Genomic DNA, 20,480 nt, shown 5'->3' on the forward strand with positions numbered 1-20,480 from the left:
GCCCATCTCCATCCCTAGAAGCTGCCCAGGAGCTGCCCCAAAAGCCCAGGAGCCATCGGACAGCCTTCCTGCTTCCTCAACTACCACATTCAATTCAGGCCTCCTAAATATCAAAAAACTACCTTCTTCCACCAGATCCTTACTTTGGGTCTTATCTCTTGCTTGGACTATTAAAACAGCCATCACAGATATAAAGAAGGGGGAAGAGTGGTGAGAGACTGGCTGTGGGGGAAAGGAAGCAGCAGCTATTCCTAGGATGTACAGATTGGCTATTACTTGGTTTCATTTTTGTGTTTAGCATAGCTTAGTTTTCTAGCTTCAACCCAAAGAGACCTCAAGCCTGAAGCTCCTTTGCAGCTCCCTACTTTGGATCTGTAACTAAATCCTGATAGATCATTTGAGGAAGACTCATGGAGGGGGCAGAGCTCTAAACTGCTTATGCCATTACAGAAAACACAAGCAAGAATGAATCTATTGTTTCCAGGAAGTGGAGGGGGAGAGGGAATTTCCAAGGAGAAAGTATGAGTCTTGAAGAAAGAGCAGGGGTGTATTCAGCAAAGAAGCGGGTACTGGGCGGTCCCTGTAGGCTGGGGGCAGGGGTGGGATGTACAGAAACAGGGTGGCGGGGGTGAGTGAGACACAGGGAGAGACGAGCCTTCGGAGGCAGCTGGTATCTGGCCTGGGAGCCACCTAAAAGGTTTTCTAAGCTGGAGATTATCAAAGCAAGATCTGCATTTTAAAGAGATATCTTTAGTAACTAGATGGAAGATAAATCTTTTTTTTTTTCTTTTTTAGATCTTGCTCTGTCACCCTGGGTAGAGTGCAGCAGCATCATCATAACTCATGCAACCTCAAACTCCTTGGCTCAAGCAATCCTCCTGCCTCAGCCTCCCGAGTAGCTGGGATTATAGCCATTGTGCACCGTGATGCCTGGATAATTTTTCTATTTTTACTAGAGACTAATTTTTCTATTTTTAGTAGAAACAGGGTCTTACTCTTGCTCAGGCTGGTCTCAAATTCCTGAGCACTAGCAAACCTCCCACCTTGACCTCCCAGAGTGCTAGGATTATAGGTGTGAGCCACCACACCCAGCCCTGGAAGATAGATCTTAAGAGAATTTTCTTTTTTTTTTCAGTTAGAGAGCAATTGTCCAGATTATGAATCATTCATTCGCTGATCCCAATTTATGCAGCTCATAATATTAATATAAGCTGGGCACTGATAGAGATGAGAAAAGATAGTGTGAAGCAGGACAATGATGATGGAGACTGAGTCATATAATCTATAATACACACTGAGGAGACAGACTGGAGAGATACTTAGGAGTTAAAAATCAGTAGGACCTGATGACTAATGATAGCGGGGGAGGGTGGAAAGGAAAGAGCAAGGATATTGATGGATGCCTGAAACAAATATTATGTCCAATATTTTAGAATTATGTAAGTTTAAAGGAATTTTTTGTCAGTAGCTCGAGAAAGATTAAAACCCAAATGCTAACATATGAAGATGAAAACAGTCTTCATTTGCAACATCTTTCAACCAAGAGACTACTTTGGATTTTATTATTTCTCTAGGGCAGAGACACAGACCTGCCCTGGGGAAGTAATTATATCATCTACTGAATTGTAGGTTGAACTGTGAAAGGCTGAAATAAAATACAAAAGCCTTGCTGGGCCTCTCTCCACAGTCTCGTGGTAAGACTTTCCTACCAGAATTCTAATTTTGTCAAAATGGGGTTGCTTTCATGTAATTTTAGAATGAGCTTTTAAAAAACTGAGAGCAGCAAGAACAGCAAGTGAACGCAGATGGGCCGGGGGACAGAAAGGATTGGGTAAATTTTTAAAAAACAAAAAAAAAGAAGAGGGGATGTTACTAATGTTACTTTAAGAGGCAAAAGCTCTAGTCAAAGCATTCGTTTTTTGCTTTCTTAATTCCTTATCTACTACTAAAAATAAAGAGCAGCAAAATTAAAAGAAAAAACAAAGCTATGTGCTGCTGTAAATGCCTTTAAAGACACTTCCTCAGTACTGTACCGTGTTATGTACATCATGTCTTCCTGGGCAGGCTGCCTAGCTAACCTCCTAATATCACAGTTATGTAAGGTGAAAGGGTGAAATGCAATGTTTACAACTCTGGGAATGAATTAATCCCTGGAGAAACAAAAGGATTGGATTTTTGCACCTGCTTACATCTAGCTGGCTCAGTACTTGAGCAGGGCACCAGGGACTTGTTTCCTCTTGTTGCAACAGGGCAGGGCACTAGAATCAGGTCCCGAAGCTAAATGCCTGACATGTCCCAGAAAAGCAAAAACTGAAGCAATTTATCACCACTAGACTGGCCTTACAAGAAATGCTCAAGGGTGTCCTACATTTAGAAACAAAAAGACAATAACCACAATCATGAATACACAAAAAAGTATAAAACTTACTGGTAAAGCAGATACACAAAGGAGAAAGAGAAAAGAATCAAACTTTATCACTACAGAAAACACCCATCCATAGTGATAAGCAATGAGAGGAAGAAAGGAACAAGGGACATACAAAACAACCAGAAAATAATTAACAAAATGACAGGAGTAAGTATTCACTTATCAATAATAATCTTGAATGTAACGAATTAAATTCCCCACTTAAGAGATATAGACTGGCTGAACGGATAAAGAAACAAGACCAGGGGGTGAGGGGGCAAAAAAACAAAAAACAAAACGAGACCAACTATTTGCTGCCTACCAGAAACTCACTTCACCTGCAAAGACATATAGACTGAAAGTGAAGGGATAGAAAAAGATATTCCATGCAACAGAAACCAAAAGCAATCAGGAGTAGCTTATACTTACATCAGATAAAACAGACTTTTTAAGTCAAAAGCTGTAAAAAGAGTCAAAGAAAGTCAGTATATAATGATAAAGGGATCAATTCAGCAAGAAGATATAACAATTATAAATATATATGCACCTAACACTGAAGCACCCAAATATATAAAGTAAATATTATTAGATCTAAAGGGAGAGATAGACTCCAATATAATAATATCTAGGGATTTCAAAACCCCACTCTTAGCATTGAATAGATCATCTAGATAGAATATAAACAATGAAACATTGGATTTAAACTGCACTTTAGACCAAATGGACCTAACAGACATTTACAGAACATTTTCTCCAACAGCTGCAGAAAACACATTCTTTTCATCAGCACATGGAACATTCTCTAGGACACACCATATGTTAGGCCACAAAACAAGTTTCAACAAATTTAAAAGAATTGAAATCATATCAAGTATCTTTTCTGACCACAATGGAATAAAACTAGAACTCAATAACAAGAACTTTTGAAATTGAACAAATACATGGAAAATTAACAACATGCTCCTGAACAACCAATGGATCAATGAAGAAATAAGGAGGAAAATTAAAAAATTTCTTGAAACAAGGCTGGGCATGGTGGCTCATGCCTGTAATCCTAGCACTTTGGGAGGCTGAGGCAGGAGGATTGCTTGAGGCCAGGAGTTTGAGACCAGCCTGAGCAAAAGCGAGACCCCATCTCTACAAAAAATACAAAAATTAGCTGGGTGTAATGGTGTGCGCCTGTAGTCCCAGCTACTCAGGAGGCTGAGGTAGGAGGATGGCTTGAGCCTAGCAGTTTGAGACTGCAGTGAGCTATAATGACACCACTGCACTTTAGCTCTGGCAACAGAGTGAGACTCTGTTTCAAAAAAAAAAAATTCTTGAAACAAATGAAAATAGAAACACAACATATCAAAACCTATGGAATACAGGGCCGGGTACGGTGGCTCACACCTGTAATCCTAGCACTCTGGGAGGCTGAGGCGGGAGGATTGCTTCAGCTCAAGACTTCGAGATCAGCTTGAGCAAGAGTGAGACCCCGTCTCTAAAAATAATAAAATAAAATAAAAAAACAAAACCTACAAAATATAGCAAAAGCAGTATTAAAAGGGAAGTTTATACCAATAAACTTTTGATGCCTACATCAAAAAAGTAGAAAGATTTCAAATAAATAACTTCACGTTGCATCTGAGATACTAGAAAAGTATGAACTAAACCCAAAATTAGTAGAGGAAATGAAATAATAAAAATTTGAGCTCGTGTAATCCTAGCACTCTGGGAGGCCAAGGCAGGCGGATTTTGAGCTCAGGAGTTCGAAACCAGCCTGAGCAAGAGCGAGACCCCGTCTCTATTAAAAATAGAAAGAAATTAATCGGACAGCTAAAAATATATAGAAAAAATTAGCCGGGCATGGTGGCACATGCCTGTAGTCCCAGCTACTCGGGAGGCTGAGGCAGTAGGATCGCTTGAGCCCAGGAGTTTGAGGTTGCTGTGAGCTAGGCTGACGCCACGGCACTCTAGCCCGGGCAACAAAGTGAGACTCTGTCTCAAAAAAAAAAAAAAATTTGAGCAGAAATAAATGATAACGAGACTAAAAACATATCAAAGATCAATGAAGTGAAAATTTAGTTTTTTAAAAAGGTAAACAAAATTGGCAAATCATTAGATAGATAGTCAAGAAAAAAAAACAGGCCAGGCACGGTGGCTCACGCCTGTAATCCTAGCACTCTGGGAGGCCAAGGCGGGTGGATCATTTGAGCTCAGGAGTTTGAGACCAGCCTGTACAAGAGCAAGACCCTGTCTCTACTAAAAAATAGAAAGAAATTAGCTGGACAACTAAAAATATATATATATAAAAAAATTAGCCGAGCATGGTGGCGCATGCCTATAGTCCCAGCTACTTGGGAGGCTGAGGCAGGAGGATCGCTTGAGCCCAGGAGTTTGAGGTTGCTGTGAGCTAGGCTGACGCCACGGCACTCTAGCCCGGGCAACAAAGTGAGACTCTGTCTCAAAAAAAAAAAAAAAAGAAGAAGAAGAAAAACCAGAAAAGATCCGAATAAATAAAATCAGAAATGAAAAAGACATTATAACTGCATACCACAGAAATATTAATACAAAGGATTATGAGAGACTATTATGAACAACTATATACCAACAAATGAGAAACCTAGTGGAAATGGATAAATTCCTGGACACATATAACTTACCAAGATTGAACCAAGAAGATGTAGAAAACCTGAACAGACCAATTATGAGTAACGAGACTGAATCTGTAATAAAAGTCTCTCAACAAAGAAAAACTCAGGACCTGATGGCTTCACTATGGAATTCCACCAAACATTTAAAGAAGAACTAATACCAATTCTTCTCAAACTCTTCCAGAGAATTGAAGAGGAGAGAGTTCTTCCAAACTCATTCTACAAGGCGAATATTACTGATATCGAAATCAGAGAAAGATACAACAACAACAAAAAAACTAAAGACCAATATCCCTGATGAACATAGATGCAAAAATCTTCAACAAAATACTAGCAAACCAAATCCAGCAGCCCATCAAAAAAATCATTCTCCGTGATCAAGTGGGGTTTATCCCAGGGAAGCAAGGATGGTTCAACATACACAAATCAATAAACATGATATGTCAATAGAATGAAGGTCAAATCATATGATCATCTCAATAGAAACAGAAAAAGCATTTAATAAAATTCAACATCCTTCCATAATAAAAACTCTCAACAAGTTAGGTATAGAAGGAATGTATCTCAACATAACAAAGGCCATATATGACAAACCCACAGCCAACATCATACTAAATAGGGAAAAGTTGAAAGCTTTTCCTCTAAGACGTAGAACAAGAAAAAGATGCCCATTTTCATCACTTTTATTCAACATAGTACTGGAAGTCCTAGCCAGAGCAATTAGGCAAGACAAAGAACTAAAGGATATCCAAATTGAAAAGGAGGAAGTCAAATTGTCTGTTTGTAAATGACATGATTTTTTTTTTTTTTTAATAGAGCAAAGTCTTGCTCTGTCACCCAGGCTGGAATATAGTGGTGTGATCATAGCTCACTGCATCATTGCAACCTCCAACTCCTGGGCTCAAGAGATCCACACACCTCAGCCCCCAGAGTAGCTGGTACTACTGATGGGCACCCCCATGCCTGGCTAATTTGTTTTTAATTTTTTGTAGAGACAGGGTCTCATTATGTTGCTCAGGCTGGTCTTGAACTCCTGGGCTCAAGCAATCCTCCTTCCTTGGTCTCCCAAAATGCTAAGATTATAGGTGTGAGCTACTATGCCTGGCCCATGACATGATCTTATATATAGAAAACCCTAAAAGCTCCACAAAAAAACTCTTAGAACTGATAAATGAATTCAGTAAAATTGAAGAATAAAAAATCAGCATACAAAAATCAGTAGTGTTCCTATACACCAACAAGGAACCAGTAGAAAAAGAAATTAAAGAAAGCAATTCCATTTACAATAGCTACAAAAACAATAAAGTACCCAGGAATAAATTTAACCAAGGAGGTGAAGGATCTCTACCAAAAAAAAAAAAAAACCCAAACAAACTATAAAACACTGATGAAAGAAGTTGAAGAGGACACACACAAAATGAAAAGATACACCATGTTCATGGATTGGAAGAATTAATATTGTGAAAATGACCATATTACCAAAGTGATCTATAGATTCAATGCAATCATATCAAACTATCAATGACATTCTTCACAGAAATAGAAAAAAAATCCTAAAATTCATATGGAACCACAAAAGACAGAACAATCCTGAGCAAAAAGAAAGCTGGAGGCATCACACTACTGGACTTCAAAATATACTACAAAGGTAAAGTGACCAAAATAGCATGGTACTGACATAAAAACTGACATATAAACCAATGGAACAGAATAGAGAACGCATAAATAAATCCACATATTTACAACCAACTGATCTTTGACAAAGCTGCCAAGAACATTCACTGGGGAAGGAGCAGTGTCTTCAATAAGTGGTGGTGAGAAAACTGGATATCCATAAGCAGAAAAATGAAACGAGACCCCCCAGCTCAAAATGGATTTTAGATTTTAAAGTGTAAGACCCAAAACTATGAAACTACTAGAAGAAAACATAGGGGAAATGTGTCAGGACATTGGTCTGGGCAGAGATTTTATGGAGAAGACCTTAAAAGCAAAGGCAACAAAAACAAAAATAGACAAATGGGATTATATCAAACTATAAAGCTTTTGCGCAGCACAGGAAATAATCAACAGAGTGAAGAGACAACCTGCAGAATGGGACAATATATTTGTAAACTATTCATCCAACAAGGGATTAATATCCAGAATATACAAGGATTGGAAGAAGTGGCCAGATGTCTAAAACTAAAAAAAAAAGAAAAAAAAGAGAAAAAATCCCAGAATATACGAGGAATTCAACACAATAGCAAAAGGCCAAATAATCTGATTAAACAATGGGCAAATGAGCCGAAGAGAGAGCTTTCAAAAGAAGACATAAAAATGGCCAACAGGTGTGTGAAAAAAATGCATCAACATCACTAATCATCAGAGAAATGCAAACCAAAACCACGATGAGATATCATCTCACCCTACTTAGAATGGCTACTATGAAAAAGACAAAAATAACAAATGCTGGTGAGGATGTGCAGATAAGGGGAGCTAGAGGTGGGGAAGGGTGGGGGGAGGGAGGATAGCCAAGAGTACGTGCTAATAATGTTCTTTCTTTTTTTTTTTGAGACAAAGTCTCATTCTGTTGCCCAGGCTAGAGTGCCGTGGCGTCAGCCTAGCTCACGGCAACCTCAAACTCCTGGGCTCAAGCGATCCTCCTGCCTCAGCCTCCCGAGTAGCTGGGACTACAGCCAACAACCACCATGCCCAGCTAATTTTTTCTATATATTTTTAGTTGGCCGATTAATTTCTTTCTATTTTTAGTAGAGACGGGTCTTGCTCTTGCTCAGGCTGGTTTCGAACTCCTGAGCTCAAACCATCTGCCCGCCTCGGCCTCCCAGAGTGCTAGGATTACAGGCGTGAGTCACCGTGCCCAGCCGACATTTTTTTTTTTCTAAGTAACTAAAAACAATTGCTCTGAAGAAGCAAAGCTAAACTAACTACCAACATGGAAACCCAGCCTGACAGCTTGGCTGTAAACTTTGCTCCCAGGCTATGCGTAAAATGAGCTCTCAGCCTTGAACAGGCCTTCTATTGGTGCCACCTGCCATGGGACAGGTAAGAAGCACCTGTGAGCAAGGACCGTGTACTCAATACACCACTGCTGACTTGAAAGTGCCGGAATTTCATCCAGAGGAGTAGCTTTGGAAATTAGGTGACAAATCCCATTCTTTTGTTCAAAACATTTTTCTTTTCTGTTGTTTTTTTTTTTTGCTCTTCAGCAGAAGAGCAAAGATGCTGGAAGCAGCCTAACAACACACAAGGGATATTATTTGCCTGCATCAGGAATCCTCCAGGGCGGACAAGATGGCAGGAATTTCCAATGGGGAAAAGTGGGGTGGACTTCAAATTACTTGAACGGGTGCCTTTGAAGGCTTCTGATGCCCCACACTGGCTGAGGCTTTCCCACTGGCCTTTGGGAAAAGGATAGCCTTTTAATATTTAGGAGAGCAGAGACGGGGAGAATGAAGAAGCCACAGAATACAGGCTGTTATCCGGCTGAAAGGGCTGAAGACATGTTACATGCTCCCCAAAAATTGCCAACAGGAAGAAAGGCAGGAGCAAAACAGGTACTCAAGGCTGCCAGAGGTTTGCAGGTCTCTGCCTCAGGTAGCGGTCTAAATGGGGGCTCTACCTTTAAGACATGAGGGCATTTCATCATTTGTGCTTGCTCTGGCTCCCTGTGACTGTATTTCTTTCCTTTCTATGTGACAAGGCCCAATCTGTAAGCAGGTAACAAACAAAACGGAGGACAGGACTTCATACCTCCCCAAACACCTGCAGGGGAAGGTCCCCTTTCACTGAGTGCCATGGCCACAGTATTACAGTTACTATAAAATAAAAGGTGCTACATTCTCATGATGATAGGTTTTCCCATTATCCGAGAAATTATTTACTGTCTGTCACCAGAGTGAAAAACACCCCCAAAGTTTAGATATACATCAGCGTTTCCTTCCAGAATAGCTCAGGTTACAGCTCTTATGAAGAGCAAACAAAAAATAAGGAGTTGAAAAACAAGTATAAGTATAAATTAATAGCCTATTAAACTTTCTTTGTGTCACAGAAAGATATAAACTTAGAAGCAACCCTGCTTGGCTGAAAGTCAATGAGGAAGCTGATCAAATGAAGGTATAGAAACTGTAATTTGTCAGATCGACCATCTGCACAAACCCACACAGAATTCAAGGAATGAAGATGATTTGATAAAAGGCCTCATGGTTAAAATGTTGCCCTGAGCTTCCCCAAATCCACCACAAATTTTCCTGCATCAGCTGTTTTTTCAGACGTGGTTTTGTTATCTCTTCTTGTACACTGGTTACATTTAAACAGTTCTTGGTGTTTGGTTTCTTTTCTGCTACAATGATGATAATAGAGATTTTTCTCTCCAGGAGCTCTAAGTAAAATTAATGAGAATTTTTATGACCCCAGGAAGAGAGATTTAAAAAGCAAACAAACACATAAACAAGGAATTGGGGTGGAAAGCAGAGGACCAGAATGGCAAGCAAAACAACTGATTTATGGAGTGAAAGCCATTCATATGCAAGAAGATCAAAGCTGTCAGTAGAGTAGTTTTCTACTGCTGACTTCTGGGGGCTTCACCTCAACCAAGCAGCAGCCCCAGGGAAAGCCAGGGGCAGCGGAAGGGGCTGTAATAGAATGAACTTATTACCCAGCATGCCCCTGGATAAGTGAGGCACACCCATCCTAAGCGACTACTCAGATAACTGAACTCCACTCCAGTAAGTTAAGCTTTTCTTTAACTATGTGAATTTTCTATCAAAGGGGATTTTTCTATCCTCTTCAACAGAGATTACCAACATATATACTTAAAGAAAGTGAACTTTCAACATAACTTGATCATAATAAGATTTTGCAGATGAGAAAACTAAGAACCAGCAAGACAAGGTTACGTAATCAAACACTGTGTGTTGCAACAGAACAATGACCTCTGAAGTTACTTTCCCTTCCTTGTCAGGCTACCAAGAACACACACTTAAATTCATGCCCTTTAATGTCGGGAAATCCCTCCTTCCTCCTTCTCTCCCTCATTTCCTTCCTTCCTTGCCTCCTTCCTTCTGTCTTCTTTCTCTTTCTTACATATCATTTGAGCAAACTTGATTTTCTGTTTTCTTTGCAGAAAAGTAGAAATAAATTGAACCGAAGAAGAATCAGGGAGGAGAACAGTAACAGAAGCAGTGAAGTTCTCTGAACAAAAGATGACAAAAGAAATGGGAACTGACAACTGGCAAAAAAGGCCTGTCAAATGTTTGTTCTGTGGCCGGACACAGTGGCTCATGCCTATAATCCTAGCACTCCGGGAGGCTGAGCCGGGAAGATTGCTGGAGCTCAGGAGTTCGAGACCAGCCTGAGCGAGAGTGAGACCCCGTCTCTACCAAAAAGAAAGAAAAGAAAAAAAACCCAAAAACCCCAGCTGGTTGTTGCAGCTCCTGCATATAGTCCCAGCTACTGGGAAGCTGAGGCAGAAGGATTGCTTAGAGCCCGGGAGTTGGAGGTTGCAGTGAGCTACAATAATGCCACTGCACTCTACCCAGGGCAACAGAGTGAGATTCTGTCTCAACACACCAAAAAAATAAGGAAACTGAGCCCCTCCTCACAACCTCCCACCTGTTCATATTAAAAAAATTTTTAAAAATTTAAAAAAAACTTTGTTTTTTGCTTTTGGCTTACTTCTCATTTCTTGACTACATGGTGATATATAGTTAAGAAATTAATTTAGTTTTATTTCTTTGCTCTCTCCTTTCCATTCCTCCCCCTACCCTAAATCTCCCAGACACCTAAGCGCACGGTAAGGTCTGTGGAGTGCAGGTCAAGTTAAGTGCCTGAGTTCTAACACCAGACCACCTAGGTGCGAATCCTAGCTTTCCGCCACTTGTTAACTGGGTGATCCTCAGTAAGTTACTTAAACTCCTTATTCTATATAGTTTTCTCATCTGTTAAATAAGAAAAATGAACAGAATCTACTTTACAGGGTTACAGTATGGATGATTTATAACATCCTCCCTGAAACACTAGCTATTATTACCATAAACCTTCACCTCATCTCATAGATAATCAGTATCTTCTTTTTCTCAACACATCGGTCTCTAGATACTGCATGTCCATTCTCAGAAGTCTTAGTGGAGTGTGGCTGGTCTAACGGGTGCTTGTAGCATATCTCAGAGAAGTGGACTTGTGGTTCAGTCCAGCTCTGGCTGAATAGCCAGAAGTTGGAAACCGGATTCAGGTACACCTGTGAGTCTGCTCTGTGTTGATTCACCTTGAACTCCAGGCCAGCCTGGGGTCATCCAGCGTCACCTCAGGCATTGCAGTCACACAGAGCCCAGTGTGGATCTGACATGGCCCCAGCCAACCTCTCCGGTTTCTGCCACCAAAAACATGCCCCGAATGCTTTCCTTCAGAAGCACAGCATTTCCCTGGGCTAGTCCTGCTGTTCCCTGCATGGCCCAGGCTTGCTCATCTTTATCTAGAACACTTTTCTCCTCCTCTCTGCCTAGTAAACTTACACTTGCCCTGCCAGGTTTTATTTAACTCTCACTTCCCCTATCCGGGACCCCCCTCAGTGGTGTTTCCCCTCTGTGCCAAGTATCCTAGTTATGTCCATCCTGACATTTTCCAGGTTAATGGATAAAAATTCTTGCTGACCCCTCCACTTAGACAGCCAACTCCTGGAGAGCCCAGCAGCACAGGGAAGGCATTTCTGAATGACCTAATAATGACAGGCAGGCCCTTTTGACTCATCTCAGAACTAAGCCACCTGCCCATGGGCTTTTTTGATCAATGTTAAGAATCAGATGACGCCAGGCATGGTGGCTCACGCCTGTAATCCTAGCACTTGGGAGGCCCAGGCGGGAGGATCGCTTGAGCCGAGGAGTTCGAGACCAGCCTGGGTAACATAGTGAGACCTTGTCTCTATTTAAAAAAAGAAAAAAAAGAGTCAGATGAAATCTGGGCTCCTGGAGATTTGTTCTTGGCCCAAAGTGGGCCAGGCATGTGGATTCTTATATCACTGAAGTGCAGTGTAGCAGTTACTGCCCATTTTTGGAGGAAGTTTCAAAGGAATCACACAATTTGCTTCTCAAGCACTTCTGAGAAAAGAGGAAGAAAAAAATGCTATAATTTTTGTTTGAGTGTCACTGGGAAACCGGGTATAACACACAGGACTATGGATGGATAGGTAGGAGACAATTATAAATTTTTCAGGAGCTCTGAAGGGTGGTGGAAATAGCAGTTAAATCTTATACTAGGAGCCTTGTGGAATCACAGGATGTAAGAGCTGGAAGTGTCCTTATAGATAGATCAATTATTGGTTCTCAATTATGAGTTCATGATAAAATTTTCACTAGTCCACAGAAAACTGAGATACATTTGTATAATCTGCTATCACGTTTCTTTAAAAAGCTATATGAAGTCAATATAAAAGATTGTTCTTTATTCTGAGATTAAATTTTTCCACTTTTGTGGTATTAAAATATTTTTTCTTTTAAAAAAGATGGTGATTATAAATGGTAGTTTGGTCTCTATTTTTTTTTTTTGATAATTGTAGTCTATCTCTGTTTGTCATTATTATCCCAATTAGTTGTATTTTGTTTTGTTTTGTTTTGTTTTTGAGACAGAGTCTCACTCTGTTCCCCACTCTAGCATGCAGTGGCATCATCATAGCTCACTGCAACCTCAAATTCCTGGGCTCAAGTGATCCTCCTGCTTCAATCTCTGAGTAGCTGGGACTACAGGCACACACCACCACGCCTGACTACCAATTAGTTTTTTTTTTTAAAAAAAAAAAGCTCTCCATTGAAATACAACACGTACATTCCCAATTAGTTTTGATAGCCTTGTATTCATAGGATAGCTTTCTAACTTAGAAAAATGAAAGTTTGGGCACACCATAAGTCTCCCAAGTTGTTTTTTAAAGAAAATTTACTGGTCCATAAAATCTGATTGGGTTCGACATCCCTCCTCATTGCAGAAAAGGAAATGGGAGTCTAAAGAGGTTAAATTTTAAAGCACTTACAAATATTGAAGGTCCCCTAGCTACTTAACAGCAAAAGGCAAGACTAGGGCTGTTAGAGTACCCAGTCAGGTAGGTACGAGCAAGGGAGGAGGGACCGGAAAAGGTAGTCAACAGGCTTGAACAAACAGCCCTTGAATGAACAGACCCGAGGAGAAGAAGAGAGCCCCTAACTTCCCAGCATTGCCCAGGTACAAAGTGACCTTTCCCCCATTATATCACAATGGTAGTAAGTTAACATTGTGGTTTTGACGACCCCCTTGTAGGAAAAACAGGGGAACTATGAGTAAGAACAGAATGAACACTGACTACCGAGCCTTCTTTGACTTCAGCAAACAAAAACCGCTTGGGGTTTGGCGCAGTTGCTCTCTTCGAGCCTGCCCGCAACCTTTCTTGGGAGTGTACTCTCGCCTCTGCACAAGTCTTTCCTAAGCCTGGCTGCTTCCACTCAGTAAACTTGCCACTATTGCTCACTTGTGTGCACGTCCTGAAATTCTTTTCTGCGACGGTAGCAAGAACCTTTACACCAGTGACGGAACCAGTGTTCTTGCCTAGCAGAGTCCAGAGCTCTTAGCTTCTACTCAACAGTTGTTCAGTATCAGCACAAGGTATAGAATGTGACCCTGAAACCATTTATGATGCGGAACTGAGATGAACGTGAGTTTTACGCAGCCCATTAGATTGTATGTTAAGCTCTATCGTGCTTTGCCGCAATTATCTCTTACAAGCTTGTCAAATAATCTTTACACGGCACTAATTATGCATTTGTGTGATTTTCACCTGATCAAAACTCAACAGGATAGCATAAGAAGATTTTATAACATACATAAATACACACGCCCTTATTTCATAACCTCCACTTATAAGCTACTTCGTTCACTTTCTTCCTTATCAGTCACAAAACAGCAGCCACCGCTATTTTTTCCTTGCAGTTCACAACACAGAGTTCTAATGTAATAATTCTGCAAGTGGGACCAGATGGGCCAGCTTACTCATGCCTGTCTGCTGAGTAATATCAGAAGATAACACATGTTACCAAGACAAATATAAAAGCCTTTCAACTCAGCCCTGGAGCCAGGAAAATATTAGAAAACTGTGATGCCAAAAATTTTAGCCCTTTTATCTCAATTTCTCATTATTATTCCAATTCGTTTTGTAGTCACTGTATTTATGAGAATTTCTAATGCCTGCTGTTAACTGAAGTTGCTGTTTAGAATGCAGGCTCACATGCTTATCATTCTCCTTGTAAAAATTTTCAACTAGCAGCCATAAACTTAACCCATTAAAGAGGCCAAACTAAAACAAAAGCCCTTACCTCGTGTAAGGCAGGTGTCTAGTAAACTTAAAGTAATACCTTATTCAGCTTATTTTTTTACCTTTGAAATTCTGAAATAATTTTAGACTTACAGAAAGGTGGTAAAAATAGCACATCTCCGTATACCCTTCACCCAGTTTTCCCTAATATTAGCATTTTACAAAAACACAATACAAATATCAAAACTAAGAAATTAACATGGGTATAATTCTATTAACTAAACCACAGACTTTATCATGATTTCACCAGTTTCCCCAACAATGTCCTTTCTCAGGCTCCAGACCCAATCCATGATCCCACATAGCATAAAAAAGCTTAAATTCACCAACCTGTAGGAATCAGCGTTTCATCCACAGGCAAAAAAGTATCAGCCTCTATGGTGACTTCATGGTCATATATATTTGGGGAACCCTGGGAGGCAAAGATAGAGGAAAGAAAAGAAGATTTGCTGCTTAGTCTTATGTAATATATTTGCTTTATAACTTCTCTTGCAAAAATGTTTTCAGGCATTGGCAAAAACTTTAGAAATCCCATTTGACTGATGGTAATGATTATATATATTCACAGGTAGTCTTTGCCAAAAAAAAAAAATAAGTAAATAAATAAGAATAAACATGATCATTTAAGTGCTCAAAATAGTAACTGATAAATTTGGAAGACACATTCAAGCGTGCAGGCATTTTCTTTTCTAAACGGAATGAATATGAAGGTGAAAAGTTAGAGAGAACACAGTGGTTTGAAAGCATTTTGGACCCTGGCTTTTTAGTGGAGGTGATTTTTCTACTCTCCTCACATGCCAGGAAAACAGAAGAGCAAGGGTCAGTGACCAGGAATGCACAGGTCCTGGAAGGCCAAGGCCCTGCTCCAGGATCACTTCCTGGCGGGGAAGGGGCATCTGGCACCCCTCTCTGCCTGGTTCCCACCGGGAGGACCCACTCCCTGCTGCACAGCAGAAGCCCAGGAGTCAGAACTGCAGCCCCTGCTTTTGAGTTCCTGCCTACCTCCTGCAGCCTGCCCTTTTGGGGGGGTCGAGGCTGGTACAAGAAGCACTGGTCAGTGGCAGAGGCCTGGCGTCTAGCTCCAGCTCTCACTGAGTGGCCCCAGGGAAGTCACTTAACCTAGAATCTCATTTCCTTTGGGATAAAATTGGGCTAATTTTATCTTTGCCAGGGTCCTTGGGAAGAACACTTTAGTAGAGTTGTACTGTTTGCAAATTGGAAAATACTTTACACAAGCAAGTTTGTAATACAAAGGATTTTTTAAAAAATTATCAAGGCCGGGCACAGTGGCTAATGCCTGTAATCCTAGCACTCTGGGAGGCCGAGGTGGGTGGATTGTTTGAGCTCAGGAATTCGAGACCAGCCTGAGTAAGAGCGAGACCCCCGTCTCTACTAAAAATAGAAAGAAATTAATTGAACAACTAAAAATATACAGAAAAAATTAGCCGGGCATGGTGGTGCATGCCTGTAGTCCCAGCTACTCAGGAAGCTGAGGCAGGAGGATCACTTGAGCCCAGGAATTTGAGGTTGCTGTGAGCTAGGCTGACACCATGGCACTCTAGCCCGGGCAAAAGAGTGAGACTCTGTCTTAAAAAAGAAATTATCAATAGTAACATATTTTAAAGCATCACAGCAGAAGATGGGAAAGAGAAACCAAGTGAGGACTTTTGCTTAGTGAATGCTCAAAAATAACCTACACCAGTGGTTCTCAAATGGGGGTGATTTTGCTCTGCAGGGAGCATTTGGCAATGTCTGGACACATTTTTTTATCATCATGACTGAGGCTGGTGGTGCTACTGGCATCTAGTACAGGGAGGCCAGGGATGCTACTAAACACCCTGCAATGCACAGGATAATCCCCACTCCCTGCCCCCACAGCAGAGAATTATCTGGGCTCAAATGTCAACAGTGCCAGGGTTGAGAAAGTCTGAGCTAAGCTAAACTGAGAAGTAAGCAGAGAGAGGCAGAGGGCTGCAGGTTAGTTGGAAACAGATTCTATGGGAGTCATTTTGAGAAGAAAGGCCAAGATTTTGAAGACCCGTGAGAATCTATGTCAAAACATGACAGGAATTGGTTTAATTACACTACCTGGAAGCTCTGTTTCTGAAGAACTATGATCTCTTAGATTTTCCCACTGGGTATTTAGAGTGGGCAGGTCGGGGCCAGGGCAGAGGCGTGTCCTGTCTTAGCCACTGGTTTGGTCCCTGTTCTGATCTGGGAAGGCTGGTCCAAGCTGGGAGAGGGTCTGCACCCCTCCTAGAGCAGCTCTAGACTCAGTGGGTGTCTCTCCTGGGCAGTTCCCTCTACTGCCATCTTCTCATGCCTCAGGGCAGTGCCAGCACTGAAGAGGCCTCTGGGACTGAAGGGGGTGGAGCTAAAGGAAGAGAATTTGGGGCTACTGCTATTTCCCTGGCTCTATTTGTTCAATACTCAAACCGGAAGGCGTTGGGTCAGCCCAGACAGGGGTATGGAAGGTTGGGTTCAAGGCCTTGGTGGTACTAAATTGGGAGCTGCAACCCACATAGCTGAAGCATCTCAGAAAAGGAGAGCCTGGACCGAATCTCCTCCATCCCTCCTTGCACAAATAAGGCTTGAGGACAACCTCTCTAATGTCATTCAGGGAGGGAAGCCTGCAGGAAGTGAGGTCATTCGCAGCACTCCTGGCCTAGCATCTGTGCAGGACTTTACTGTTTCCTAGGTGCCTTTTTCTTTTTCGTTTTTTTAATAAATACCTATTTATAACCAGAACACTGTTCCAATTTATATAGTTATAGATTAGCTTTGCCTGTCCTAGAACTTCACATAAATAGAATCATACGGCATGCATCGTTTTGTGCCTTGCCGCTCCTATACAGTATAATGCTCTTGAGATCATCTATATTATTGTGTCAGTAATTTGTTCCTTTTTATTGTTGAGTAGTATTCCATTGTATGACAATATCACAATTTGTTTATCCATTCTCCTATTGATGGACTTGTGGGTTGTTTCCAGTGTTTGACTATTATAAATAATAAAGCTGCTCAGGAATTTCCTTTTTTTTGTTTGTTTAGTTTTTTTTTTTTTCTTCTTTAAGCACTAGGGCAGGGAGAAAATGAATCAACTTAAAAATCACACACCATGGCCGGGCGCGGTGGCTCACGACTGTAATCCTAGCTCTCTGGGAGGCCGAGGTGGGCGGACTGTTTGAGCTCAGGAGTTCGAGACCAGCCTGAGCAAGAGCGAGACCCCGCCTCTACTAAAATTAATTAAGAAATTAATCGGCCAACTAAAAATATAAATTAGCCGGGCATGGTGGCGCATGCCTGTAGTCCCAGCTACTCGGGAGGCTGGGGCAGTAGGATCACTTGAGCCCAGGAGTTTGAGGTTGCTGTGAGCTAGGCTAACGCCACAGCACTCACTATAGCCAGGGCAACAGAGTGAGACTCTGTCTCAAAAAAAAAAAAAAAAAAAAAAAAATCACACACCAAATAAAGTGATGAGTCTGAGATGTTAGGAAGAAACCTTGGAGGTAAAGAAAAGGAACATTCATTAGGCACCCACGCTCTTAATGATCACTGGGTCACCAAGCAGTGCTAACATTCCTTCATTAAAGAGAAGCAAGCTTTGTTCAACGACTCTTCTGTTCTGGAAAAATGCAACCATTTACTCTGGTGGAATATTACCGTTGGAATCATTTCCTTTCAAGCCTGATGAAAACTTGGCAAGAAATGCTGATTCACAAACAGATCTCAAGGCCCATCTCTGAGTTCAGTGTTTGTTTTGGTTAACTTTGCTTGGCTGCTACCAGTTTGTAACATTAATCATTTACAGAGTCTCTTACAACTTGCATGGGGCTTTAAAGACGTTTTTGTGCATTGCTCTACCATGGCCTTAATTCAGCTCTTATCACCTCTAACAGGAGGTTAACAGACACTATTTTTGTTTTATTTTTTATTTGTATTATATTCATGGGGAACAAGTGCAACTTTGCTCCATTGATACAGTGCACTGTGGTGAAGTCGGGGCCTTCAGTGCATCCACCGCTGCAGCAACGCACATTGTACCTGCCAAGCAACCTCCCATCATCCACCTTCCTCCCACGCCACCAGCCCTCCGAATCTCCATTGTCCATCATTCCATGTTTTGCTTCCATGTACACAAATTATTTAGCTGCCACTTATAAGTGAGAACATGCTGTATTTGTCTTTCTGTGAACAGATACTACTGGTTACTACTCAAAAGCCATAACAACCCCTTTACCAGTGCCCTCCCTTTCCCATGATAGAAACCTGATGTGTTGATTTATCCTATGTCCTATGCCATGTATTTAGGGAAGAGGCCCCCTCCCGATTCCCAGAGAGAGAATTTTGATTGGTCTTAGCCCATCGCAGTGGTCTAATTCCCCTGCTGGCAAATGGGTTAGCCATAGCATGACCCACACTTCTGGCCAATGAAATATGAAAGAAAGTCTGCTGGGGGCTTCTAGGAATGGTTTTGCTTATTCTTAAAAAGGGAACATTAGAGATATGAAAAAAAGGAATAGGTCCTTTTTATCTCTGGATATGACTACATAAGGAGGTGATTTCTGGTGTGGCAACCATCTTGTGACCATGAGGGGACAAGCTTGAAGACAAAAGCCAAAACACTGAGGAAGCAGATAGAAAAATGGAAGAACCTTGGTTCTTGATGACATATCTATTTGGTCATACCAGAACCACAGGTATTAACTTTTCACCTCGAATTCCCCTAGACCTGCTTTCATAGTTCTTTAGGTAAACTTTCAATAAGAAACACATTCTCAAAAAAAAAAAAAAAAAAAAAAAAAAGAAACACATTCTCCTAGTTTTATGAGGAAAAAGCAGAAAAACAAAACAAAACAAAACAAAAAGCAATGTGCAACCCACATACATTTTCCATTCTTTGAAAAACACAGTTATTGCCTCCCCCAGGCCTCCAACACTCAAACTTAGAAGTGATAAGCCCATGCTTGGGCCCCAAATAAGATCACCCACCCCTACTTGAGTGCTCCCAAAGGCTGGTGGTCCCCACCCATCAACAACCCTGAAGCTGATGGCTGTGAAATCAAGCTGCAATTACTAAGATATAGGTTGAGCATCCTTAATCAGAAAATCCCAAATCCAAAATGCTCCAAAATCTGAAGCTTTCTGAATGCCAACATGATGCTCAGAAGAAATATTACCTGTAGCATTTCGGATTTTGGATTTGTGGATTAAGGATACTCAACCAGTAAGTATATATAATGTAAATATTCCAAAATCTGGAAAAATTCAAAATCTGAGACACTTATGGTCCCAAGCATTTTTGATAAGAGATATTCAACCTGTAGTATACGGAAGGGAGCTTACACTGTCCAACCTTCTGGGCGGAGTCTATGATCTGGGAACTTATTCAGACTTTGGAAAGAGATTCAGAAATACTTGTCACTCCAAGTCCCTGTAGGATTGGAAGGGTGGTAAATGGAAAGAGCCTTAGTAAACCTCACATTCTCATTTTGTCTCCTTCATTGAAACACACTGGCAGATGGAATACTTCACGCACAATTTCTCTACTTCCAAATCTATTTCTTCAGATCTCCCCCATTATAAAACAGGATGTCCTAAGTATACAAAAATGTGGAAAACAGAAAAATCACCATCACTTACTACCTACATAAAACAATATTTTGTTCTATTTCTGTTATTTCATTCTAAACTTATTTTTAAAAAAATAGAGCTTCTTCTGCCTGGGCGTTTTTGTTTTGCTTTTGGCTTTTGGTTAGTTTTGAAAATCTCAAGAAGGATGGTAGACATTCCCGAAGATAAGGAACAAGGAAGTGAAGGACCATTTTTCTTACTTTTAAAGGGAGAACTTCATATAATTATATAAAAACCAATTAATTCTGCTATTTGAGAAGATTATAGGGGGAAAAAAAAAACCTAGCAGATCATCAGCAAACTCCTAAGAGTGTAAAAATGCAAGATATTACTGGTTGGCTGTGAAGATCACCTTGTGGTAGGAAACCACACCAAAGTGATCTAAGTATAGTGGACAATGATGAGTTCCTCAGATAAAGAGAAAGTAGAGATACAATCTACAGAGTTTAGCTAAACTTTTTTTTTTTTTTTTTTT

General features: G+C 40.9%; 1 protein-coding gene across 1 annotated transcript in view; it reads right to left on the reverse strand.

The window, feature by feature from the left end:
- Positions 1-20,480, reverse strand: part of GALM (galactose mutarotase (aldose 1-epimerase)) — a 95,946-nt gene that overhangs the window by 22,381 nt on the left and 53,085 nt on the right. The window contains exon 4 of the mRNA XM_012653868.1: positions 14,702-14,783. Coding sequence (XP_012509322.1) covers positions 14,702-14,783 — 82 coding nt within the window. The remainder of the gene's footprint in view (positions 1-14,701; positions 14,784-20,480) is intronic.

This window comes from Propithecus coquereli, unplaced genomic scaffold, assembly GCF_000956105.1.
Source record: "Propithecus coquereli isolate 6110/MARCELLA unplaced genomic scaffold, Pcoq_1.0 Scaffold43, whole genome shotgun sequence".
Taxonomy (NCBI): Eukaryota; Metazoa; Chordata; class Mammalia; order Primates; family Indriidae; genus Propithecus; species Propithecus coquereli.